General features: G+C 39.6%; 1 protein-coding gene across 1 annotated transcript; it reads left to right on the top strand.

The window, feature by feature from the left end:
* Positions 1–12832: 12832 nt before the first annotated feature.
* Positions 12833–14855, top strand: LOC122310196. Its single transcript, XM_043124074.1, has 2 exons — positions 12833–14737; positions 14832–14855. Exons 1-2 carry the CDS (start codon positions 12833–12835, stop codon positions 14853–14855), a joined length of 1929 nt encoding a protein of 642 aa, XP_042980008.1.
* Positions 14856–27935: the final 13080 nt, after the last annotated feature.

The raw sequence follows: 27935 nt of genomic DNA, 5'->3' as shown, positions 1-27935 counted from the left end.
TTTGCATGGCCTAGTTGATCAAATAAATCAGCAATCAAAGGAATTGGGTATTTGTTTTTGATGGTTACCTTATTAGAGCTCGGTAGTCGATGCACAGCCGCAATGACCTGTCATGTTTCCTTTGGAACAACACAGGTGCCCCATATGGTGCCTTGGAGGGTTGGATGAATCCGGCATCAAGTAGCTCCTTAAGTTGCCTCCTTAGTTCTTCAAGCTCTGGAGGTGACATGCGATAAGGTGCTTTGGCGGGTGGTTTGGCGCCGGGTTCCATCTCGATCTGATGATCCACCTCTCTCCTAGGTCGTAGTTGCTTGGGCAACTCAGGAGGCATCACATCCTCATAGTCCCTGAGGACCCGTTGGATTTCCTTGGGTGGAGGGGAGGAAATCTTCATTTCACCTTCCTCCATCGAAGCCAAGTAAGACACCTCGCCTTTCTTCCATCCTTTCTTGAATTGCATGGTGGATAGAAGCTGGGTGGTGTTTGGCTTGGACACGGTGGGTATCATGCATGGACCGCCCTCTAAGATACACACCGAGTTATAGTGGGGAAGAGACACTACATTGAACTGTCTCAAGAATTCCATCCCCAACACGATGTTGAAGTCATCCATAGGAGCGATCGAGAAATCCACCGTACCTTTCCACGTGCCAAGTTGTAGCTCCACCCCGTGAGCTACGCCATCAAGGGGTTTGGCTTCAGAATTCACAGTCTTCAGCCATCCTTGACCCTTCTTAAGAGGAATTCCTAGCCGTGTGGCCTCTTCCTTCTTAATGAAGTTATGAGAAGCTCCTGAGTCGACCATGGCGTGACTCTTCTTCCCATTAACGAACACCTCTACAAACATCAAAGACCCATCCTTAGTGGTTGGCTTTGTGCTTGCCTTTAGGGAGTTGAGAAGTTGTAGACACCCCAGGTGCAACTTCTCTTGAACTTCCTTCTCCTCCAACATAGCATTGAGGTCCTTCCTCTTGGGACAATCTCTAGCCCAATGTGGTCCGTTACAAAGGAAGCAAGCATCCTTTGGCTTCTTGTCCTTAGAGTAGTCCTTCTTGCCCTCCTTTGATGTTGAAGGCTTGTCACCTCGGTCTTTATACTGTGGAGGCTTGAACCCCTTCGCTCCTCCACCCTTAGTGTGATTATCCTTCGAAGACTTGGGTTTTGAAGAGTTGTCACTCTTATGATACTCAAATTCTTCTAAGGTTTCTGCCACGGTCAGGGCAGTGGAGATGTCGTTGACTCCACGACGCTTGAGTTCTTGAGCCACCCAAGACTTGAGACCATCGGTGAAGTTGAAGAGGAGATCTTCTTCACTCATGTTTGTAATTTGAAGCATGAGGGCAGAAAATTCCTCAACATAGTTGCGGATAGAAGAAGTGTGCTTCAACTCCTTCATTCTCTTCCGCGCATGGATAGCCACATTCTCGGGATAGAATTGCCTCTTGAGTTCACGCTTGAACTCTTCCCAAGAATTAATAGTACAAGTACCCTTCTCTATCTCACTATGCTTATGACGCCACCAACTACCAGCAAGATTAGTAAGATAAAGAGAGGCAGTACGTACCTTGACATGCTCGTCTTGCATGTTCAAAGCTTCGAAGTAGCACTCCATGTGCCACATATAATTATCTAGTTCTTTAGCATCCCGCTTGCCATCGAACTCTTTCGGTTTGGGGGTATCCACCCTTGGTGTCGCCATCATTCCAGCTCCGACGGCGCCCCCATTGGCCACTGCCCGCTTGCATATGGCCCAATCCGCCTTGGTCTCCTCCAGACCGACGCGGTATTCCTCCATTTGCCCATGGAGTTTTGTTAGCTCCCCCAAGACCCGGTCTTGGAAAGCAACATTCTCAACACGTTGTGCTTCGATGGTAGGGTGGATGGTGTTCAGAATGGACTCCTTGAGCGATTCGGATTGTCCTTCCAATCCTAGCTCCTCCAAACCTTGCTCCACGATGTCAAGTCGGTCCCTGACATCCGCTACCGCCACCTCCATCCTCGTCACCGTGTTGTCGAGGGTGCTCACCTCCCTGTGAGACTGATCCCATTCTTTGATCTTGGCCAATATCTTGGCCATGGCCCTCTCGATCCCATCGAGACGAGACTCCATAGATGAGCTTGAGTCCTTCGACCTCTTGCTCTTTCTTGTCTCCTGGACCTCCATGGTGATCTCACTTGGATCCGCCATCCTAACCTGGATAGCTCTGATACCAACTGTCACGGACTTAGAATTTCTTCACTCGACCCGTGCGGCCTTAGGAGGCTTTCTCTCCCACAAAGCTCCTAAGTAAGCCTTCTAAAGGACTCAAGACAATAGAGAACAAACTAGAGAGAGAAGATAGAGAGAGATGCTCTAGAGAACTTGTTTCTCTTATTGCTTGGTGATTTACACAAATGAGAGCCCCTCTATTTATAGGGAACTCTTGGTACAAAGAACGGTTAGGATTGTGACACTTGTCATCAATCCAAGGGTAAAGAACTTTCTAGATTCCTCCTCTAGAATTGTCTATAACGCCCCTTTCTAGAACACTACTCTAGAATTGTCTATAACGCCCCTTCTAGATGACTCTACACAATTCCACAAGATTACAAAGGACTAGGAGGCTTCTAGAAGGTTAGGAAATTCTCTAAAAAAATCTAGGTGGTCCCTTTCTAGAACACTACTCTAGAATTGTCTATAACGCCCCTTCTAGATGACTCTACACAATTCCACAAGATTATAAAGGACTAGGAGGCTTCTAGAAGGTTAGGAAATTCTCTAAAAAAATCTAGGTGGTGACAATAGGATCATAGGACTTCATAATCTTTAGCAAAATCCAACCTTTCTCCCTTTGGCCAACCTCTGGATAACCATAGAAGCCTATCAACTTTCATGCCTTCCATTATCCTACATTATCCTGCATGCCTTCCATTCTAGCCTTGCACCTTCTTTTCCATAAGCACAGGGTAATAAGGCAAGGAACTAATCCAATTAACGTACCTTTGAAAGCTAATCCCATCACAAAACTAGCATGAGACCAAACAATCGAGGCCACATCTCTTGAGGACAAAAAGTGATCTATGGTTTCAGAGGCTTTCCGTGCGCAACAATCTCAAGATGAAGCCAAATATTACCCTTGCTATGCACTCTATCATCCATAGGCTAAACAGTTGGTCCAAGCTTTCCATAAACAAACAGAGATTCTTTTCGACAACACACACACTGTGCAAAAACTACTCATGAAACAAAGTACTCTAATTTTTAGATCTCACCACCTCCCATGTCATGTGTCACGGATTTAGAATTTCTTCACACGTCCTGTGCGGCCTTAGGAGGTTTTGTCTCCACAAATCTCCTAAGTAAGCCTTCTAAATGATTCAAGACAAAAGAGAACAAATCTAGATTGATAAAGTAGAGAGAGAAGCTCTAGAGAACTTGTTTGCTCTTATTGCTTGGTGCCTTACACAAATGAGGAGTCCCTCTATTTATAGGGACTTCTTGGTACAAAGAATGGTTAGAATTGTGACACTTGTCACCAATCCAAGGGAAAGAACATTCTAGACCACCATTGTAGAATTATCTACAAGGTTTCTCCTAAGAGGTTCTACATCATTCTAGAGTACTCCATACAACTCTACAACATTCTACATGATTCAAGAGTAATCTACAAAAGACTAGGAGACTCTAGAAGGTTATGGAATTCTCTAGAAAAATCTGGGTGGTGATACATGGCTGTAGTGAAGCTACTTCACTACCATCAGGTGAAGGTTTCCATATGAAAATATCTTGTCCATTTCCAGCCAGCACAATTTGTATAATCTCCTCTATTATTTCCGCACCTACTAACTCCAATAATTGGTCATAATTCTACAAATTATTAACCCAGCAGTCCTTAATGCGTAATTTAGAATTTAATTCAGCCTCAACTATTATTGATAAAGTGCTCGAAGCTAGCCATTTATCAAACCAAAATGAAGCGTTTCCACCTCTCACCATCACTTTAACATTTTCCATGACTTCCAGAAGACATGACATAATCGACTTCCAAAAACGAGAGTCATTAAGCCTCACAAGGTATGCCAAAATATTCTCATTTCTTGGAATACTTAGCCCAAAAAGACTTTCACCACACATTGTTAGCAGTTAACATAGGCAAATTTCATATGAAGTGATTTCTGTACATCTTTAAGATCTCTCAAGCCCATTCCCCATTCTGTTATAGGCTTATAATTTTTTTTTTCCCCTAAACCTCCAATGATTCGTCTGCCTCCCCTCACAGAAAATTGGCCAAAAGAGAGTTTATACGAGACACGGTCGCCATAGGAATATTCATTACAGACATTAAGTCAATCGGCATGCTAGATAAAACGTGATAAAATTAATCTGCCCCCCCTTGCAAAAGAAGCTCACTTTCCAACCTGCGATTTTCTTCCTAATTTTCTCAATATGCAGCTCCCTTATTGGATGTCAATCTCCTAGAAACAAAAGGAGACCCCAAATACGTAACAGGAAATTTGCTTCCTTCAATCCCGTAAGTCTCAACAAACCATGCTTACATATTGAAGTGATATGTTTTCAACTCTCCCCATGTCTTGACAAACCTCTCATAATTCCTCCTATTGGTCACTAATTGATCCCACCAAATAATAGCATAATCAACGAACTCAATTACTACCAACTTCACTTTCTTCTCCTCTGAATAGTTATGACAATCAAAAATCAACTCTATCTTCTTCTCCCACTCTAAATAAGCTTTAGGGTCAGTTCTACCTTAAAAAGATGGTATTTTCATTTTGATGCTTGATTGAGCTGAAATATTACATATTTTAGCTATTTAAAACCAATGTATTTTAAATTCTTCATGACATTATTATTGATTTTAGATGGAAAAATGGTTAATAAGCATAAATACGAGTTGTGATTTTTAATTGATTGATATCATGTTTATGCTTAATTATGATTTAATGAGACAATATTTCCTCACATATATAGTCTGTTTTTTTTATAATTTATTTTTGAGTGTTATTTTTATCTACTTAAACATATAATTTATTCTTCATGACATATAGTCTGATTTAATGTATTTTCAGTCTGTTGAGCTTACATGCACGTTGCAACACAGCACACATGCAGCAGGAACATAACATGCAGAAACTCACTCGGACAACATTCATACAAACACAGTTGCAGAAAAATCACATGTGCAACAACCAGCTCACTCAACACATTCGGACAATTCCACTCACACCATGGGCCACATGCAGCACTCAACAAAGCAATCATTCTGCAGCACTCACACATAAAAGCAGCAGCTTCATTCGGACACACCATGCCCACTCACACGAAGCAACTCAACAAACACACATGCATGACAGCAATTCAGACTCAGACATGTAGGGGCCACGGCTGTGGAGAGGACAGGCTGGAATTGAGTAGCTGGAACATTCATCATTCGGACAAGGGACCCAGACACATGGACAGCAACTCCACTCACACGAAGCACTCAACAACACATGGGGGACACGAAAAGTGGTAGAGAGGGAGAAATGAGTGGAAGTGTTAGCTGAGGCTGAGGGGCCCTCATTAAAGAAATGCAGCCGATGGGAAGAGAGTGGTCTGAAGTTTGGAGAGTAGAACAACCGAAAGATCAAGATGGTTGGAACAACATTCTAGCTGGAGTGTTGGTGAGAAAGGGATAGGTGATGATTACGGCTAGGTGATGATTATGGCTTAAAGAAAAGAAGATGGTAATCGGCTGAAGTGTTGATTGATTCCCTTGAGTGGAGAGACCGAGAGCATGATTTTGTTTTCCATTTCTCTTTCGTTTGAGTGGAGAGGGACGGTTGGCTTTGCTTTGCTTTGATAAAGTGGAGAGAGTTTCTTGTTTGGACGGAGTGAGTGGAGAGAGTGGGGTTCTTGCTTTACTTTGAGACCGAATGATGATTCCCTTGAGTGGAGAGGGACGTTTGGGTGGTATTCTTGTTGGGGTTGGCTTTGCTTTGAATACGGAGGCACAAATGAGTTGAAGGTGTGCTGTTTTTTTTATTCATAGGGATGGATAGTCCTTCGGATAGGAGTAGAGGGTATTAATTTTCGTTGGGGCAGCAGGTGCTGGGGACTTCCACTGGAGCTGGAGTGAGACCAGCTGGGGGGATAGCAGTAGGAGTTTAGTAGGAGTTGAACTTGTTGTGTTTGCTTTGTATTCTCCTTCGGGACAGCAGAGTGAAGTTGTTTATTTTCTGTTTGCTTTGTATTCTTATTCGGGACAGCAGAGTGAAGTTGTTTTTTTTCTGTTTCTTTGTTATCTCAATCGGCTTTCAGAGGGAAGGAGGGGGAGTTTCAGTTTGAAGTTCTTGTTTTCGTGTTTTATTTTCTGTTTAGAATCTAGTAGTAGCACCACGTAAAGTTTTAGTTTTTGTTTACTTGTTTCACTTTCATTTTTGTTTAATTGTTTACTTGTTTTACTTCTCATATTTAGTTTTTATTCTTTCGGTTGTAGCATTGAGCCTTTCTTTTTCCGTTCTCTAGTTTGCGTTCATCGTTTGGAGTTTACAAGTTTATTTTTCTTCATGCTCTTTTATTTTTCCTTTCACCTTTAATTTATGTCTATTTACATTACTGTCATTTATTTTTCCTTGCACCTTTGATTCCTCTATTTAAATTAATGTCATTTATTTTTCTTTCTCCTTTAAATTTCAGTCTATTAATTTCAGCAATTTTAATTTACTTTCTTGCATTTTAATTCCTTACATTTCATCACTGCACTTAAATCCAACAAACAAACATGAATCTGGTTCACGACCAGTAAATTTTGATTTTCATTGCACTTTTCCATCCATTGTACATATCATCCTCTTATTTTCTTTTTGTGAAGTTTTTCACATTTTTCAACAAGTTTAATTTTAAGTAACCTTTCCCTGTGGATTCGATCCTGTAAGATACTACAACGCCTGTATACTTGCAGGTAAAACTGCACTTAAATTTTGATTCATTAATTTGAGTCAGATTTTAGTCGCATCAATGCTCTCAAGGTATCTACTCCATCATGGCCCCGTGGGTTTTCCCAAATCGTCTTTCACGCCTAACTCCTCTATGCCTACCCATCCCAGCTTCAGACATTAGGTCGTCCTCATCCTCACCATCTCCTTCATCTTCATACTCATGTTCTCTTCTAGGTTCACGTCTCCTCCTATTTCCAACTAGTAATTGGTCTAAGAAACAAAGAACAAGAGAAAACATGGAAGGAATAAAATGACACGAGAATCATGAAATTTATACGATGGAAAGAGTAATTATAAAACAAGATACCTACTAGAAAGATGTATTCAGCCTCTTTAAAGATAAGGCTCAATCAATAAAATAAAAATTCAGAAATTCTTTTTTCCTATTTTTTTTCTTTTTTTTTTCTCTTCTTTTCTCAACAATTCAACCACAAACAGAAATATTCAATTGTAATAATCAAAATTCAAACACATAAAAATTGATAAGGAAGTAGAAGGGAATCAATGAAACTCTAGAAAATTTCAAACCCTAGATGGTGCAAATTTTGGTAGCCCTCAAACAAGGAATTTAGCTACCCTATGATGATGAGCAAAAAACCCAAATGATAGAGTAATTTGGTAGCCCTAAGAAAAACAAATTTCTGCACTTTAATCCTAGAATTAAAAATGCAATAAATAAAAAATAGAATCAAACCTGATTGGAAATCCTGCTCTAATACCAAATGATGTGAACTCCAATCGACTCACTTTGAGACCCAACAACAATATTGGAAAAACAAACCCAAGAAAGCCAAACTCAAGTCTATAGATGGAGAATCTAGACCCGATGAGAACTCGTTTTAAGAACCTAGATTATATTAAAATCTAAACCCGTTGAAGAACCCCTCTCAAGAACTCAGATTACAAGGAGGAATGCCACGAAGGTTGTGATTTACCTTTGATAAGTTCAGAAGTTCAATTAAGAACAAGAGGAGTAAACTCAACTCACCAATAAAATTTAATAATGTCTAACTTGCTCAAATGAGATTACAAGTAGTTTAAATAAACAATCAATAAAAATCCTAGTAAATAGTGCCGTGGGTACTGTAGTGTAAAGGGTGCCACGCTACAGTAACTTCTAAAATCCTAGATCAAATAAAATAATAACTTTTCAAATATGCCCTTGGCCAAAATACAAGGCCTTCCCAAATACCTAGTTCATTAGAAATAAGACGTGTGGGCTAGATATCCCCCAAGCCCAATTATTCTAGATCAATTCCTACCAATAATAAAATAAGCCCTTTTAATGAAATAAATAAGTCCATGCCCTTCAATAACAATAGGCACAAGTCATGTCTTCCATAGGATATCACATGGATGAAAACTGAACCTTCTTCTCTCAAGCTCATCTTGAATGTTGGTGATAACTTGTATCACGTTGATGAGAATTGGATCTCCTTCTCTCAAGCACATCTTGAATATTGGGCTATTGTTAGACTTGTCCCAAGTGGATTGCACAAATCTAAGCATTGCTTCCTTGCTCCTCTTGGCTCTCGATCGTGTGATTACCCCATCAAGAACTTGCAAAGGATCTTTAAGGCTCGATCTACCTTGGGGCTCATCAGAATTTTGGCCAACGCAAAAACCCTAATGAACAAGATAATCTTAGCAGCCTCAAGATGATGTAATTTTGGCCAAACAAACCCTAGGATAAGCAATTTAGTCAAATTCTAGAAAATAATGAAACATTCGTGGCCCCTTTGTTTTTTATTTTGTTTTTAATGTTTTCGCGACCCTAGAATAATGAAGCCCTAGAATTAAACCATGTTTTGAGCTTAGTTTCATTTTTAAATCTTTCTCATTTTTTTATAGGGACCAGAGAACTTTTATTGTTGTTTTTCATCATTCTTTGAGTGAATTAGAGGATTAGACTTGATTCAACACATTTCAATAGAAGGAAAGTCATTCCAATGCACAAGTCATCGCCATTCGCCACCTAGGTGCACCTCCATTTGCATTGCACGTAATCGGACCATTGCCCACTCCTTTTACACTACATTCTCGAGGGAAATCTCATCAAATGCGGACACCTTAACTCTCCTAGCTCAGTTCTAATATTGGGTGAATTGGCTTGAAGAAATCCGTGTTTTGTTTCATTCTTCCAGTTGTAGCCCACATACACCCTATTATTGGTTTCCCGCAAGCCCAAGAAGTGCCACACTCCCCTCAGTTTCTCATCTCTCCATGGTTAAGCCTCTAACTTGAGTTATTGGCATTAATAAACTTACAAGTGGTTAGTCATCCGTAAACCATGTGTTGAGCCTAATTTCCTTTTTAATTCTTTCTCACCTTTTTTATATGGACCTTATAACTTTTATTGTTGTTTTTAATTATTCATAGAGTGAATTAGAAGATTAGACTTGATGCAACACATTTCAATAGAAGGAAACTCATTCCAATCGCAACCTACGTGCACCTCCATGTGCATTGCAACTAATCGGCCCCTAAACCAAGCCCTTTCACTACAAGAAAACTCACTTTTTCCATCGATTTTGTGAATGCCAGGAATAAATTCATTGTTATTGATGCTTTTCACTGACAATTTTATTATTGTTGCAACATTTCGACGCAATTTATGGGAATGAGGTATTGTGAACTGTGCAAGAATTTTTTACAACAACTTTGCAAACAATTGCAGCGGTTTTTTGGACACAAAATCTTTTCTTCTATTGTGTCAAAAAAAATACAATGTAAAAGCACTATTGTGGCAACCCAAAAAATCGCCACAATAAATGGAATTGCCGAAACGACATTCTTGGTATTTTTCCTTCTTCAGGAGCTTTTCACATCGAGTTTTCAGCCTTTTGCAACAAGTTTTTCGACACAAAATATTTCCTTTTATTGCATCGACAATAAACCCAACGGAAAAGCACTATTGTGTTGAGAAAAAAAAAATCGATGCAATAAATCGAATGTATATCGATCCCTTTGCCGATACAACATTCTAGGTATTTTTCCTTCCAATTTTGAACAACCCCTTCTAGACCTAACCCTTCCTCTATTTTCGTTGCTTCCATTCCCCCACGAAAACCCCTTACAGAAGTTGCTTCTCCCCTCGGAAGGCCTTCCCTGCATAGTTTTGTCTCTATCTCGCCTTTTCAATGGCGTTGATTTCATTTGGACTAAGGTTTACACAAACATCAAACTTGGTATTGATGTTTTTAATTGATATCTAACTTGTTTCTCAGTGATTTCGTATAACATTTTGAGGTTTCACAAGTGGACACTGAAGAGAGATTTGATGTTCCATAGTTTGCTTTGACGAGGAGTTGATCCGATTTCGTACCATCAAGGTATTTCTTTCGCCTAACTAATCCTACCAACAAAAACCATTTTTGATTTATATCCCTAATCAATGCTTGATTTTGTCATTCTGTATATAGTCATAAATAATGGCCAAATGATTGTGAATTGTCTTCTATTTTGGGTTTCTGTGCTGTGGTTTGCTAATTGGACATGCAATTTTCTTATAGTTCTAGCAATTCCCCTAGCAGTTGTGTTAATCTCAATTGGAATTGGGGTACTCTCCCATTTCAATTTGAACTTGTATTAAAGCCAATTGGAATGTTTCATTCCTTTCAATTTAACAAATTTGTTTAGTGGCCTCAGCCCCTTGCTTAATTTATCTTATGATATTTCTTCCATCAATCCTCAATCTATCCATAATGCTGATATACATAAAACCCAAGACAGAGGATATTGTCATTGGCTTTTGTTCCACTCTATCTATTGAGTTTCTGTGATGTGGTTTATTAATTGGATATGCATTCTATTAAGTGTTTTAATGGAGTTCCCTCGCACTTGTATTAACCCCAAGTTGAAGTTAGGGTGCTCCCCCATAAGGTATAAACAAAGACTATAGCCAAATTGTTTCTAGGATGTTTCATTCCTTTCAATTTAACAATATTTTTTCTCAAGCCTCATCTGCTTCTAATTTTTATCTTATGCTATTCCTTCCCCCCCCCCCCCCCCCCCAACCCACACTCAGTTTGTGCCAACAATTTATACTTTGTTCTTTGGAGATTGTTAATTATGAATGCCAACTTAAAGTTTGGGAGATCATTTTTCATTAAGAATGCCTTAAATATATGTGTGGCAGTTACCTTTCAAAAAACTTTTCAAAGGTTTGCTTGGTTTTGATCTTTGTGATAAAGACAATGAGGAGGCTAATTACCAGTGTGATGGGAAAAAACAATCTCATGGCCAAATTGTTTGTCCTGTGGTAGCTGAATCTAAGAGGGATGATAGTAGAAACATATTATGTAGCTATTATAGTTTAAAAAATATATATGTACGCTGGTTGGTCGCTGCCCCTCAACTTTTTTCGCTTGAAAAGTATAAAGTTGAGGCACCATTACTACGGTCTAGAGGAGTCAGATGTGTCTCTACAAGATTAGAGTTTTTTCCTTTCTAATTTTTTCCTTTACTTTTTGGAGTGCCCTTGGTCCATTTACCCCGGAAGCCTCAATAACATGATCCTACTACTACTAATAACTACTACACAAATATAACTACTACTACAGATCTAACTACTACTACAAATCTGTTATTTTATTATTTTTTTATAAGTACTACAGATCTGTTATTTAAGCAAGGGAACCTTGAATGACTTCAAAATGATTGCAATTAGCAATGGGTCAAAAGTAGCCTAAGCATGGTAGTTGGGTTTGGAAATTTGGTTACTAAACCTTAGTACATATGAGTTAATCTATGAAATTTATGTATATATGTGCAGGTCTAAGGACTATTAATATCTATAGGTTCTGATTTGTTCACTAGTTAGTTTGATGTTAGTTTGTGTGATATTTCCTTGTTGATATATACAATGAGTGGCCTAGTTTCTTAGTTCATTAGCTTTAACCTTGAAAGGGAATCTAGATATTACAAAATGATCCTTAATTTGGCTTTTTGTATATCCGAGCCATTTTTTTCTTGACCTGAACCCCCTGATAATGAAGCCCCCATCTTTTTCGTGGCTATCAAATATCTATTCTAGTGGGAGTGCTATTATGAACATAAACTACCTGCACCATGTGGTACTCTACTATAAACATCATTTTAACTTAATATTTCCCTTGAACAGGGGGGAACTAGCACTGTATGTCCAAAATGTAAACATTAACTTTATCTAGATTATATAAAGTTTAGATAAATTTCAAGAAACTTACAGTTATTGACAGTCCAAGCATGTGTTCCAAGATATATAATTTGTCTTCTATTTATTCAGTTCCTACAAATAATATATCATGTCCATTCCTTTTTTGAAGATGGACAAAAGTTGGATGAATCTCCATGATAGGCTTAGATCAGCTGAATATGCAGGAGGTGTTGAGCAGTTCCTCACATTGGCAAGAAACCATGCAGCTGGAAGTGACCACATTCGGTGTCCGTGCCGTGTATGTGCTAATAACATTTGGTTACCTATAAGTGAGGTGGAAACTCACTTGTTCATTACAGGGATTAATCCTAACTACACAGACTGGATATTTCACGGGGAGGAGGAAGTATGGAATGTGACCGATGATGAGGATAATGTTGAGGCCATTAGTGATGAAGCAGAATACATTGATGACATAGATGAGATGTTAGATGACTTCAGGGCTGGGACGTTCGGTGAAGGAACCTCGGCAACCCCATCCATGATGGCCTGACTCCTATACCTAACATCAATCAAAGCAACACATTTGAGAAACTATTAAATGATGCCCGACAGCCACTCTTTGAGGGTTGTACTCAGTTTTCCCAACTCTCCTTCATTGTGAAGTTGCTACATATTAAAACAATTGGGGGCTGGTCAATAAAATCATTTGACATGTTACTTGAGTTGTTGAGGTCTGCATTTCCTAATGCTGTCTTGCCATGCTCATACCAGGAGTCACGATCATTGCAGTGGGATTTGTGCTTTACATACACCAAAATTCATGCTTGCCGTAATGACTGCATTTTATTCTGGAGGGAACATTCCAACCTAAATGAGTGCCCTAAATGTGGGGTTTCACGGTGGATGTCAACCACACACAACAAACGCCCAATCCCTCAGAAGGTCCTACGTCATTTCCCCTTAAAGCCAAGGTTACAACGGCTATTCATGTCACAGAAGACAGCTTCTGATATGAGATGGCATAAAGAGCAACAAACAGATGATGACATCAATATGAGGCATCCAGCTGATTCTGAGGTCTGGAAGGCATTTGATAAGGAGCATAGTTGGTTTGCTCAAGATTCTCGAAATGTTCGGCTGGGTTTAGCAAGTGATGGATTCAACCCTTTTAACAATATGGCTAAACCTTATAGTAAATGGCCTGTAATCCTCGTTCCATATAACTTGCCTCCATGGTTATGCATGAAAGATGCCTTCTTTATGATGTCTCTCATTATTCCTGGTCCAAAATCACCAGGAAATGAAATAGATGTCTACTTGCAGCCTTTGGAAGATGAGTTGAATGATCTTTGGGAAAATGGGGTTGCTACATATGATGCCTCTACCAAGACTAATTTCTTACTTCACGCAGCTTTATTGTGGACAATCAACGACTTCCCAGCATATGGTAACCTTTCCGGGTGGTCAACCAAAGGGAAACTGGCGTGTCCGACATGCAATTCGGGCACAGATTCTATGTGGTTGACCTACGGCCGAAAGCATACATATATGGGGCATCGACGATTTTTACCACTTGATCACATATGGAGAACTAAAAAACATGTGTTCAATGGTAAAGAAGATCATCGCTTACCATCACTTCCTCTAACGGGACCAGAGGTTATCAATCAATTAATTCATCTTCGAGATGTGCACTTTGGCAAGGGTGTGAAGAAGCGTAAACGCACTCCAGAGGAATTGAATTGGACAAAAAGGAGCATATTCTTCACTTTGCCATATTGGTCAACAATTAAGCTTCGACATAATTTGGATGTTATGCACATCGAGAAGAACATTTGTGACAACATATTGGGCATGTTAATTAACATTCCCAGTAAAACAAAAGATAATATCAATTCACGTCGTGACCTGTCCAACCTTAGTATCAGAAATGAATTGCATTTGATCCATGATGGAGAGCGGTGTAGTATGCCACATGCATGTTTCACATTATATGGAGATGAAAGGAAAAGATTTTGTGAGTGGATGTCGAAAGTGAAATTTCCTGATGGCTTCGCTTCAAATATCACCAAATGCGTGTCTGCACATGATTGCAAAATCTCAGGGTTGAAATCGCATGATTGTCATGTTTTTATGCAAAGACTACTTCCTGTTGCAGTTGGTGGGTACTTAAGGAATGATATTAGCTTGGTGTTGATTGAGCTTAGCAATTTCTTCAAAGAGTTGTGCGCAAGAACATTTGATGTGAACCTATTGAAGCAACTTGAGAGTGATATCGTGGTCATTCTATGCAAGTTTGAGATGATCTTCCCCACTTCATTCTTCGATGTTATGGTACACCTAGCAGTTCATTTACCTCGTGAAGCCTTGCTTGCAGGCCCAGTGCAATATAGGTGGATGTACCCTTTTGAGAGGTATCTTGGTAAATTCAAGCGGTATGTCAAGAATAAAGCACGTCCTAAAGGATCAATAGCTAAAGCATACATTCACGTAGAATGCTTGACATTTTGTTCGATGTATCTTCATGATATTGAGACAAAGTTCACTCGAGAAGATCATAACATTGATCGATCAGAAGAGGATAACAGAGATGGCTTCTCAATTTTTACCCAGAAAGTTCGACCCTTGTGTCACCACCTAGATTTTTCTAGAGAATTTCCTAACCTTCTAGAAGCCTCCTAGTCCTTTGTAATCTTGTGGAATTGTGTAGAGTCATCTAGAAGGGGCATTATAGATAATTCTAGAGTAGTGTTCTAGAAAGGGCTTTATAGACAATTCTAGAGTAGTGATCTAGAAAGTTCTTTACCCTTGGATTGGTGACAAGTGTCACAATCCTAACCATTCTTTGTACCAAGAGTTCCCTATAAATAGAGGGGCTCTCATTTGTGTAAATCACCAAGCAATAAGAGAAACAAGTTCTCTAGAGCATCTCTCTCTATCTTCTCTCTCTAGTTTGTTCTCTATTGTCTTGAGTCCTTTAGAAGGCTTACTTAGGAGCTTTGGGGAGAGAAAGCCTCCTAAGGCCGCACTGGTCGAGTGAAGAAATTCTAAGTCCGTGATAGTTGGGTATGTCAACGAGGCTCCAATTAGATGATAAGTTTATCAAATCAGCACGCTGGTACGTCCTAAACAATTGTACAGAAATTACACCCTACCTTGAGTATGCATCCATCTTCTCCGTACTTTTTTTTTATCATTTGGGTATTATTTACCTTACCTCACATCATTGTCAACGAGGCTCCAAGAAGCCAAAGGATGCTTGCTTCCTTTGTAACGGACCACATTGGGCTAGAGATTGTCCTAAGCGGAAGGCCCTCAACGCTATGTTGGAGGAGAAGGAAGTTCAAGAGAAGTCGCACCTGGGGTGTCTACAACTTCTCAACTCCCTCAAGGCAAGCACAAAGCCAACCACCAAGGATGGATCTTTGATGTTTGTAAAGGTACTTGTCAATGGGAAGAAGAGTCACGCCATGGTCGACTCAGGAGCTTCTCATAACTTCATTAAGAAGGAAGAGGCCACACGGCTAGGAATTCCTCTTAAGAAGGGTCAAGGATGGCTGAAGACCGTGAATTCTGAGGCCAAACCCCTTGATGGCGTAGCTCACGGGGTGGAGCTACAACTTGGCACTTGGAAAGGCACGGTGGATTTCTCAGTCGCCCCTATGGATGACTTCAACATCGTGTTGGGGATGGAATTCTTGAGACAGTTCAATGTAGTGTCTCTTCCCCACTATAACTCGGTGTGCATCTTGGAAGGGTGTCCATGCATGATACCCACCGTGTTCAAGCCAAACACCACCCAGCTTCTATTCGCCATGCAATTCAAGAAAGGATGGAAGAAGGGCGAGGTGTCTTACTTGGCTTCTATGGAGGAAGGTGAAGTGAAGATTTCCTCCCCTCCACCCAAGGAGATCCAAAAAGTCCTCAGGGACTATGAGGATGTCATGCCTCCAGAGTTGCCCAAGCAACTACCACCTAGAAGAGAGGTGGACCATTAGATCGAGATGGAACCCGGCGCCAAACCACCGGCCAAAGCACCTTATCGCATGTCACCTCCAGAACTTGAAGAACTAAGTAGGCAACCTAAGGAGCTACTTGATGTCGGATTCATCCAACCCTCCAAGGCACCATACGGGGCACCCGTGTTGTTTCAAAGGAAGCATGATGGGTCTTTGCGGCTGTGCATCGACTACCGAGCTCTAAACAAGGTAACCATCAAAAACAAATACCCAATTCCTTTAATTGTTGATTTGTTTGATCAATTGGGCCATGCAAAGTACTTCTCCAAGCTTGATCTAAGATCAGGGTATTATCAAGTGAGGATCGAAGAAGGAGACGAGGCAAAGACAACTTGTGTAACTCGCTATGGGGCATATGAGTTCCTAGTGATGCTCTTTGGCCTCACAAATGCTCCAGCTACCTTCTGCACACTCATGAACAAGATCTTCCATCCCTACCTTGATCAATTTGTGGTAGTCTATCTAGATGATATCGTCATCTATAGTTCTACCCTTGAAGAACATGTGGAGCATTTAAGGGTTGTTTTCCGTGTCCTAAAGGAGAACCAACTCTATATCAAGAAGGAGAAGTGCTCATTTGCTCTAAACGAAGTCCATTGCCTTGGCCATAAAATCCAAGGTGGAAAACTCAGCATGGAAGAAGGGAAAGTTGAAGCCATTAGGAAGTGGGATCCTCCCACTAAGGTTACCGAGCTTCGATCCTTCCTTGGGCTTGTCAACTATTATAGGAGATTTATAAAGGGATACTCCACAAGAGCATCCCCCCTCACCGACTTGCTCAAGAAGAACAGGGCCTGGGAGTGGTCATCAAGGTGTCAGGAAGCCTTTGACGATCTGAAGACAGCCATCACGGAGGAGCCGGTCATGGCCTTACCAGATTGTACCAAGCCTTTTGAGGTACAATCAGATGCATCAGATTTTGCCATAGGGGGAGTTCTCATGCAAGAGGGACATCCCATTGCATATGAGAGTCGCAAACTCAATGAGACTGAAAGGAGATACATCGTGCAAGAGAAGGAGATGACGGCCATCATCCATTGCCTCAGAGTTTGGCGACACTATTTGCTTGGCTCCCGTTTTGTGGTCAAGACAGATAATATTGCCACTAGTTACTTCCAGAGTCAGAAGAAACTAAGCCCAAAGCAAGCTAGGTGGCAAGACTTCTTGGCAGAATTTGACTTTGTCTTGGAGTACAAACCCGGGAAGGCCAACCTTGTTGCGGATGCACTAAGCAGAAAATGTGAACTTTTTGCTATCACTCAAGCTCAAGGGGAGCTACTTGATGTAATCCGTGAAGGCATGGAACATGATCCCTTAGCCAAGAACTTGGTGAACATGGCTAAGGAAGGGAAAACCAAGAGATTCTGGGTAGAGGACGGTCTTCTCTACACCATCAGGCGGCGAATCTATGTTCCAAAGTGGGGAAACCTACGGAGGAACCTTATCAAGGAATGCCATGATTCCTTGTGGGCTGGACATCCAGGCCAACAACGTACTCGAGCTTTGCTGGAAGCTTCCTACTATTGGCCTCAATTGAGAGATGAGGTGGAACTCTACGTGAAGACTTGTCTTGTGTGTCAACAAGATAAGGTGGAGAATCAAAGTCCTGCGGGATTACTAGAACCACTACACATTCCTTCTCACCCATGGGAAAGTGTGAGCATGGATTTTATAGTGGCTCTACCTAAATCCGAGGGTTGCGGTACCCTCATTGTGATGGTAGATCGATTCTCCAAGTATGCCACCTTCATCGCGGCTCCTAAGGATTGCTCAGCTGAAGAAACTGCAAAGTTATTCTTCAAGCATGTGGTGAAGTATTGGGGCTTACCACGGAGCATCATTAGTGATCGGGACCCTCGCTTCACAGGAAAGTTATGGTCAGGACTATTCAAGCTTATGGGGTCTGCCCTACATTTCTCTACCAGCTTTCACCCTCAGACAGATGGGCAAACTGAGAGGGTGAATGCCTTGTTAGAGTTATACTTGAGGCACTTTGTAAGTGCCAACCAATCCGATTGGGCCAAGTTATTGGATGTCGCTCAATTCTCCTATAATTTACAAAGGAGTGAGTCCACAAACAAAAGCCCATTTGAGATTGTAATGGGACAGCAGCCACTTACTCCCCAATCATTGGAGACAAGCTACGCGGGGAATTGTCCGACAGCCTTCAAGGTTGCTAAGTCTTGGAACGAACAATTGGATGTAACCCATTCCTACTTAGACAAAGCAACCAAGAAGATGAAGAAGTGGGCTGATCAGAAAAGGAGGCACGCAGAATATCGTATAGGCGACTTGGTGTTAGTAAAGATCTTGTCGAGCCAACACAAGTTCACAAGAAAGTTACACAAGGGGCTTGTACGACGTTACGAGGGACCATTCCCAATCATCAAGAAAATAGGGAAGGTCTCCTACAAGCTAGACTTGCCCTCTAAGTTCAAGCTTCATCCAGTCTTCCATGTTAGCTGCTTGAAGCCTTACCATGGTGATGAAGAGGAGCCATCACGAGGAGAGTCTAAGCGTGCACCCTTGGGCATAACTAGCACTTTTGACAAAGAAGTAGAAGAAATCTTGGCGGACCGTGTCATCAGGCGAAAGAGTCATATGCCACGCCAAGAATACTTGATCAAGTGGAAGGGATTGCCCGAAAGTGAGACAACTTGGGAACCAAAGGAGTCATTGTGGCAGTTTGAAGATCACATCCGAAGGTTCCATGAAGACACCGCGTCGAGGACGTCGCGAAGCTTGGTGGGGGAGAATGTCACCACCTAGATTTTTCTAGAGAATTTCCTAACCTTCTAGAAGCCTCCTAGTCCTTTGTAATCTTGTGGAATTGTGTAGAGTCATCTAGAAGGGGCGTTATAGAAAATTCTAGAGTAGTGTTCTAGAAAGGGCTTTATAGACAATTCTAGAGTAGTGATCTAGAAAGTTCTTTACCCTTGGATTGGTGACAAGTGTCACAATCCTAACCATTCTTTGTACCAAGAGTTCCCTATAAATAGAGGGGCTCTCATTTGTGTAAATCACCAAGCAATAAGAGAAACAAGTTCTCTAGAGCATCTCTCTCTATCTTCTCTCTCTAGTTTGTTCTCTATTGTCTTGAGTCCTTTAGAAGGCTTACTTAGGAGCTTTGGGGAGAGAAAGCCTCCTAAGGCCGCACTGGTCGAGTGAAGAAATTCTAAGTCCGTGACACTTGGGTATGTCAACGAGGCTCCAATTAGATGATAAGTTTATCAAATCAGCATGCTGGTACGTCCTAAACAATTGTACAGAAATTACACCCTACCTTGAGTATGCATCCATCTTCTCCGTACTTTTTTTTTATCATTTGGGTATTATTTACCTTACCTCACATCATTGCATGTTTAATATCTATGTTGGAATGATATGCAGAGAACACTACAACATTTGTAAGCTAAACAACCCACATGCTCCCGATCGTACCCATGAGAAACATTTTCCTGGATGGTTGAAGCAACGTGTACGTTGACCTTTAATAATGCCCATAATTTGTTCATCATATGCATAGTTCCTTCAATGTAGTTGAAACCTTGTCATAATTTCCATTGATGGTTTTGATAGGTTCAAGAACAACGAACAACTGAACCTAGTGACATCTCTGATGATTTATATGCATTAGCTTGTGGTCTTGATCCACGAGTCGCATTGTATGCTGCTTGCATAGTGAATGGCAAAAGGTTCCACACAAAGGATCGTGAACAACATCGACGAACTCAAAATTGTGGAGTGTTCGTAACTGTTGAACATCAATCCAACTCGGTAGAGTTCTACAGTGTTATAAATGATGTTGTCGAGTTACATTATATGGGATGGCGTCGGGTATATTTATTCAAATGTCAGTGGTTTGATGTTGGTGATCGGAGAAGAGGAATACGAGTAGATAACCATATGATTAGCGTCAATATTGACCGGACATGGTATAAGGAAGAACCTTTTGTTTTGGCGTGCCAAGCTTCACAATGTTTTTACTTAAAAGATCCAAGGGTGAAAGGAAATTGGTATGTTGTACAGAAGTTCATAGACCGGAATGTGTATGACTTGCCACCAGGGCCTCTCTCTAAAGATCATGATTCGGAGCCAAACAGTGGTGATGCGTACCAGGAGGATGAGTCTGCTAATGTTTACACGACTGTTGAATCTACTGATGTTGGTGTGGCAACTCCACTAAATAGGAGTGACATAGAACCAAGCCCCATTGATGACCTAGCGATAATCGGCGACATTAATCATGATGACCTCGCAGGGGACTTTATCAATGACGAAGATGCTACGGATAGTGAAGAAGATAGAGATGGTAGTGATGAAGATTCAGATGACAAAGATTCTGATGATGATGATGAAGATTCAGGGTGATCAATGTGAGTTTATCCACAAAAGATAATATATGACCATATGTTGCGGTTAGAAATCAGATAAGAGAACTGTTTATATTTACTTACATACTGCATATGATCCTCAGGCAAATACCCTTTCGTCCCCAACCTCAATTCAGACTAACATCCAAGAGGAAAATTGTTCAAATTAGTAGAGATGCATGTGGTACGATCCCCATGGTACATTATAAGTTACATAGTGGCATGAACTAATATATTCTTGCTTTAATGAACTATGACATTCATGGCTGCTATATGCACTGATTGTCTATTCTTCTTTCAGGTTTGAGCTCCAACAAGTTTGGATTATCCATGAATACTTGCCAGCTTGGTATTATTGGGAAATCATTTGATTCATGGACTCTATTTTTGTATTTCATATTGTCTAATGACTCACAGTTTTTATTTGTGATACTACCACAGGTATGTGGGACGTCTAGTGAGCTGGATATTGCAACATTTTGAACTAACTATATTGCTGTAAAAATAAAAACACTGTACCCTCACTCAATCTATTTATTGGACCACTTAAGCATGGTGAGAAGGGGGCTGATTACAGTACTATCAATACTGTAATTAACCATTAATCATTAGTACTCATCAACCTTGTAAATATATAAAACCAGTGGGAATGTGCATGTTATATGGAATCCCGTTAATCTCAACACTAGAAGAGGGATATATTATATGGATCATTAATAATGCCCCCCATGCTTTGATTCAGATGGGAGACAATCCCCATGAAAGTTCATTACTATTACAAGTTATTGCTACAAGGATATGCAAGCCAAGAAAATCTCATGACATTCGTGGACATGATGGATTATGCACGTAATATATTGGCACTCGGTGTCATAATTATACTAGCAATGATGCCATTTTTTGCTATATAAGTGCAATGCAAATCCAGTCAACAGTTGGTTTTTGAGGTTTAATGTTAGTCCAACATGAAAAGTGTCAGGGTTCTTCATTCTGGCCAACCCTATTCATCATAATGGGAAAATCTGATCAAATTAGTAGATGATATTGCCTTAAGATTGACAATACATTAATCAAATGCAATATTATCCAGTACAAGATCATATATAAAATCTGGTTGGATTAAATGGTAGCTTGTTAACGGTGGAATGAAAATCCATGCTGAAAATTATGGGCTTGGTGATTGGGGACTGCTTATATTAAGGGCGGGAGAGGTAGGCACCCTGGAGGGAAAATGAAAAGCTAAAAGGGCTGATGGGAGATGCCAATTTACTTTTAAGCCCTTAGAAGTGACAGCTAAGTACTCAAGTGAAATGACTTACCTGCAGCAGAAGATCAGTACTTTGATCTACTTTGCAACATCGACTGAGAGTTATCAGGAAAGAGAGCTCTTCTTTCTAGTGTTACCAGACTCTTCCTTCATTTTGGCTGTGTTGTAGGGTCGACAAGCAGCAGGATATCAGGCCTAGGTTCTTCACTATCTTAGTTAAGCTTAAGGTGAGCATCATCTCTACCATGGTGTATGTACTCAGGTTTTTAAGTTAAATTTCTGTAGGGCTTCTCCACTGTTATATTTCTTCTGACTATAATAGTAAACTGCATGGTGAGTTTCTGATGTTAGTCATCTTTGGGAAAACGGCTCACATTTTTTTGTTTGTTGCTTCCCTTCTTTTTCTAGCTAGGTAGCTGATTTTTCTATGTTTTTTGTAGGTTAGAAGCCTTCCAAATAGCAAGTTCAGCATACGGCTCACAATATATTAAGTAGTTCTCTGGGTCTAGGAGGTAAGTCCTGGGTTCTTTACTGATTTATCCAAGGAAAAAAAAAACTAATTTCCAGTTTTGACTAAGCATGTCTTATGTATTGTACCAAGTAAATGTAAACTCTGGTATATTATATGGAGAATATTTGCACAACATGATATAAATGTTTAATAAGTTTACTAAATGTTTTTATGATAATGTTCTCATACCCATAAAGCTGGCCGGAGTAGTGCTTTTGATATGTGTCAATAGATTGTTTATGGTTTCAAGTGTCAGAGTTTTTAGAACTTTATCAAGTTTATGGTTATTTAAGCTTATCATGTTTCTTGAAGTGTTTAGAACCTGGTTACTATGCGTAATCACTGTACAGGTTGACTAAATGTGCCAAGTTATATGGTTGATGAGGGGATCATTCATTTGTCTATGATGTAGGGTAAATTTTATGAATACTAATTCCAGCAGTATATTGTTTCTGTTAGTGGATAATTACTCTTTCTAATTTACTATTTTTTTAAGCTAAAAAAATAAATCTTTGTAATTTTGTGGTGATTAACATGAAGATACTCTATGTTAACCTTTTCTAGCATGAATTGCATGATTGAAAATTTCTGATACATTGTGGACACGTTAAACCAGCCTAAGATGGCTCCAAGTGGACGAGGGAGAGGGAAAGGACGAGGTGTAGGCAGTAGACGTATTGGGGCTGCGACAATTAGAAGACCATCACAGCATCCACAAGTTGATTCATGGACCCTACGAGATCATGACAGTGAAGAAGATAGCTCCAATGACTCGCCACCGCCACCAAACATGGTACAAGACACTGATTTGGACAATCCACAGGTAGATGCACAACCACAACCGAATGTAAATGATGTTTGTAAGCTGCCATAATCTTAACTGTTCTAATTTAATATGGGTCTATCAATTTATAGAATTCCAGTTTGGGTTTTTAGTACTTAACATGATTGATGTTTCTACAGCGGCGGATGTCGGCTCGGTGCAAGAACCATCAATGCTACCTCCCAAGAAACGAGGACGCGGACCCGTGAAGTGCACCGAGTTTGAGAAGCTACGAAAGCATGGGAAGATTTCTTTGAAAATCAATGATGGCCAAACAGCACCATGTTGTGAGAATGCAATTATGTTTACCACAAGAACAACATGGATATTAAAGCATCATGCAGACATGAGCTATGCTCGATGGACTAATGTACCTGAGAATGTGAAGGATGAGCTTATCGATCGTGTAAGGGTAAGAGAAACTACTTCCATTAGATATATGTGATGAATTTGTCCTTGTTTACTGACATTGTACCATTGCATACGTAGAGTGACTTCATATATTGACTGGGATTTGGAGAATCACCGCAAAACTGTTTGGAAACAGCTTCGCAAATGTTTTAATGCATTCCACCATCAACTTCACACGAAATATTTAGGATACGCAAGTCATGAAGAAGCATTAGCCAAAGGATGTGAATTGGTGCAACCATTGGTTTGGGTTAAGTTATGTGGCAGGTGGGGAAGCGAAGCTTTCAAGGTATTGTAGGTTCCTTCGACATCATATATGTGATCTACTCTATTTATTCATATTTCTCTTTATAGTATATGGGCTACACAAATAAACTGACTTTGGTTACTATTTCTGATGTCAGAAACTATCAAGGCAAAATAAAGATAATAGAGCGATGTGTACTACTAATCACACAGCAGGAAGAAAGTCGTTTGTAAGAATACTAGAAGAGAAGGTATTAATAATTTTGTTGACAGCTTTTGATATATAGAGACATGTCTTGATGGTAATCATGTTGAGTGTCTTTTGGGCTAACCATGTCATGTATGTTAAACTTAATAGCATAGCTTATATTAATGGTTATTTTTTCACGTTGCATGTATGCAGCGTGAACCTACATCGAACTTAGTGGAGTTCTACAAGGAAGTCCATTGGTCTAAAAAGAAGGACCAATTTGTGTCATCCACTGCAGAAGACAATTACGTGAGGCTTACTTCAATTTAGCATTATTATGTACTGATATATGTATCATCAGCTTGAATTATTTGTTCCAACTTGCATGGTTATGCTGATGTTTGAGATGGGCTTACACCAAAGTTGTACTTATTTGTGTACTGCAGATGAAAATGGTTGGAAAGCTGAGTGATTTAGAACCTGAGGTTCGTACAAGAGAGACAGCAGATGGGGTGTTTAGAGAGGTTTTGGGACATAAGTCGGGGTATGCTAAAGGGTTAGGAGAGATGATAATGCCGGAGTCTACCCAAAAACGTGAGCGAGAGCGCAATAAACAATATGCTGAGTCTATTGAGAGACATAAAAAGGATGCTGAGTACTATAAGGGTCTCCATGATGAATTAAAGGATAATGTGCGAGTCCTGTTGGAAAGACAACATGAGTATGACAAGTTTATGAAAACCATGATGGCTGAGAGGCAGTCCCAGGGAGAGTCTCTCCCTACTGCCTAGGACGTGGGGACAAAGTATTTTGCCTTTTTTGAGATTGATATGCTGGCCACTCTTTTGCAAATTCTGACACCTTTGGTTTTTGAAATAACTTCAAGATGTATGATGCAGTGTACAACCACTTTTGAGGGCTTTCTTTTTGTGTTAGTGTTTTGGAGGGGGGGTCGTCCAGGTGTGGTATGGTGACAATACTGTAGTGGCTAAATGATTGGATGCACAGATTATGTGAAATGAAAATGGAATACTTGCAATATGCCCCACTGCTTGTTGTTGACTTTTGTCTGGTAATGTGCAACTCTCCCAGTTTGTGGCTTTTATGGTTTTGTATCTTACTTATTAAACAAAGTCAAAAATCATGAAATTTTTTTCCATTTGGTTGTAGGTGCTTTGATGTGATTTGATGATGTCGTGGCAGTCACTACTACAGAAATCTGGGTACATATGATGCTATTTTGGCTTTAACTTCTATCAAATATTTATATAGATATATATTTGATAGAAGATTAGATTTCACATTATCTCTTGGATAGCTGGTGTTTTTATTGACTTCACATATCTAATGTATTACTAATCTTATATATGTGTACAACAGTTTTAATGTTTTAACTTGAACTCATCTATGTATAAAAATCATTAAGTACACAAAACCTACATCCTTGAATGCACAAGGCTAATAATCCATCCCCTCATGGGACAATCTATCCCCTTATATATTTGTGCAACAGTTTTAATGTTATGACAATTAACTCATCTGTGTGTAGAAATCATTAAGTACACAACACCTACATCCTTGAATGCACAAGGCTAATAATCCATCCCCTCATGGGACAATTGAGCTTTTTTAGAGTGGATGGATTTGGTATCTTGTTTGGTATCTGACCCAAGTAGTAGTAATTGGGAGGATGAATCAGTCCACGCTATTGCACCCCCATGTTTCAAACTGATTTTGTAGAAGAGCTAAATATGATGGCCATTCTCTGAAGGTTAATCTGGTCTTTTATTACAATGTAGCAGTAGGCTTCTCTCATTAGAACCTGGCTGCAGTACAATGGATATTGTTTGGTTTTTCTGTTCATACCTCATACTGTCACAAATTGCACCATGTATGCTGAATAACTAATTACATTACACATTTAAGCTTCAACAATCTCTCTAGCTGATTATAGTAAAATCTGTAGTTCCATTCATCTGAACTTAAATGTAGTATAGTCCATGCCAAGTTCATGGTACATTGCTTTAAATATAATTTAAGGTTGTCTGATAATGGTTGTAGTAATGACTCATAAGTGGGCTATTGTTCTAGACAAATGGGGTAAAGAGGATGATCAAGTTGGTTGCTGAACTTCCTGTTGCAAAGAGGATGATCAAGAGCAAAGGTAAAGAAGTCCATGACTTCAAGTTGAGCAAAGCAGCCCTGCTATTATATACTTTTCAACCAAAGGTTAATTATGCTAGCATATCAATGCTTTATTGTGCACTTTGGGAGTCTGAGACTCCGAATATGAATATCATGATCAGACTTAAGTAATAGGATTGATGGAATGTATCTGTTACAGTATTTGACACAGATCGATTTTAATAGTTCATCAATGAATATTACTAGGTACTTTTATATGATGTTGGCAGATATTGTGGCTCGCTGGTTTGGTATTTTTTCCCACTAACTATGGCTAGGTCTTTCATCCATGCTATTGTATTGCCGGTGAAATAATATTCTGGGAAGTAAGGCACAATTATGAGAGAAAATGTTATGTAATATCTGGATTTTGGGAACAGAGCAAATTTTATGTATTTTCTCATGACATATAATTAATTGGGTTGAAAACTATTTTATCATTATATAGAATAATGGCAACGAAAATTGAGGAAATAACCAATTCAAGTTTTATTGAATTGATCAAAATTAAGATATATTAATTTTATGGTTCTGGAGAGTATGTAAATATATGAACCAACCCCAAATATGTCCAATTTTATGGTTATGGCAAGAGTAAGATTATTATTTCTATTGATTTTTCATACTATTTTCCTCGTTAAAATCCAAACGCTTGTTGATAAAGCTTTATTCCAATTAGATTATGGAGTGATAGAAAATTTTTTATCCAACAATAAAACAATCGATGACAACAGCTACTCGCATCAAACCAAAGTTCGTCACGCGTATACAATTGAACATTTGCTTCAATTTTTGTGTTGTCGCGAAATTGAAATCTCAACCAGTTTAATTTTGACATTTAAGTTTTTTGCATCAATAAGTTTTTGCCGCAAAAATAGGTATATATCGATTGTATTTTCTGTTGAAAAAATAATTTTCAACGGCTGAAACTCAAGTGCACAACTTTTTTGCAACCATTATAAAACTTCTTGCATTGCATGTTTTTCGTTGCAAAAAAATTTAATCAACCATTCAACATGGAATTGGAACATGTTATTGCGTCGGCCAAAAACTATTATTGCAACTGTAAATGCAGTGATGCAAATATATTTTTTTCATTGATTTTACTGTTTCGATGAAAAAAATTAGTTGCATCCCGACGTTGGCATCCAACGTGCATCGGAGCCAAGGTCAACAAGAAATGTTTTTTGCATCGAAACGCACCGCTGGAAAAGGCCACTTCTCTTGTAGTGTTTACACCATTTCCTCAAGAGAAATCTCATCAAATGCATCCCACCTTAACCCTCTTGATGGGCCCCAAGGCGGACTAAGTCTTAAGGATCAATTACAAGATAAAGAGCTATGAAGATCAAGGAAGTAATGCGAGAATTGGTGCAATCCAATTGGGGTGAAGCCAGTTTTGATCCACTTGATCCAAGTTATGGAAGACACGACTTGGGCCTATTGTTATTGAAGGTCATGGACTTATTTATTTCATTAAAATGGCTTATTTTATTAGTCATAAGAATTAATCTAGAATAATTGGGCTTGGGGGATGTCCAGCCCACACATCTTATTTCTAATGAACTAGGATTTTTGAAAAGACCTTGTATTTTGGCCAATGAATTATTTGGAAAGTTATTATTTTATGTGAACTAGGGTTTTAGAAGTATTGTAGCTCGGCATTGTTCACGCTACGGTACCTGCGAAACTATTCATTTAGGGTTTTGGGAGATTGTTATTTAAACCACTTATAGCCTCATTTGAGAAGGTAAGACATTATTAAATTTTATTTGTGAGTTGAGTTTACT

The sequence above is a fragment of the Carya illinoinensis genome, chromosome 5, assembly GCF_018687715.1.
Source record: "Carya illinoinensis cultivar Pawnee chromosome 5, C.illinoinensisPawnee_v1, whole genome shotgun sequence".
In the NCBI taxonomy this organism is placed as follows: Eukaryota; Viridiplantae; Streptophyta; class Magnoliopsida; order Fagales; family Juglandaceae; genus Carya; species Carya illinoinensis.
This window is presented reverse-complemented; position numbering and strand designations above follow the sequence as displayed.

What these genes read in the sequence shown, in the direction of transcription:
- LOC122310196 (XM_043124074.1), top strand. Translation starts at nt 12,833, where the DNA reads ATGTTACTTGAGTTGTTGAGGTCTGCATTTCCTAATGCTGTCTTGCCA. An exon ending in TCTCAATTTTTACCCAGAAA is followed by an intron (nt 14,738 to 14,831) that starts GTTCGACCCTTG and finishes GGAATTGTGTAG; the next exon opens with AGTCATCTAGAAGGGGCATT.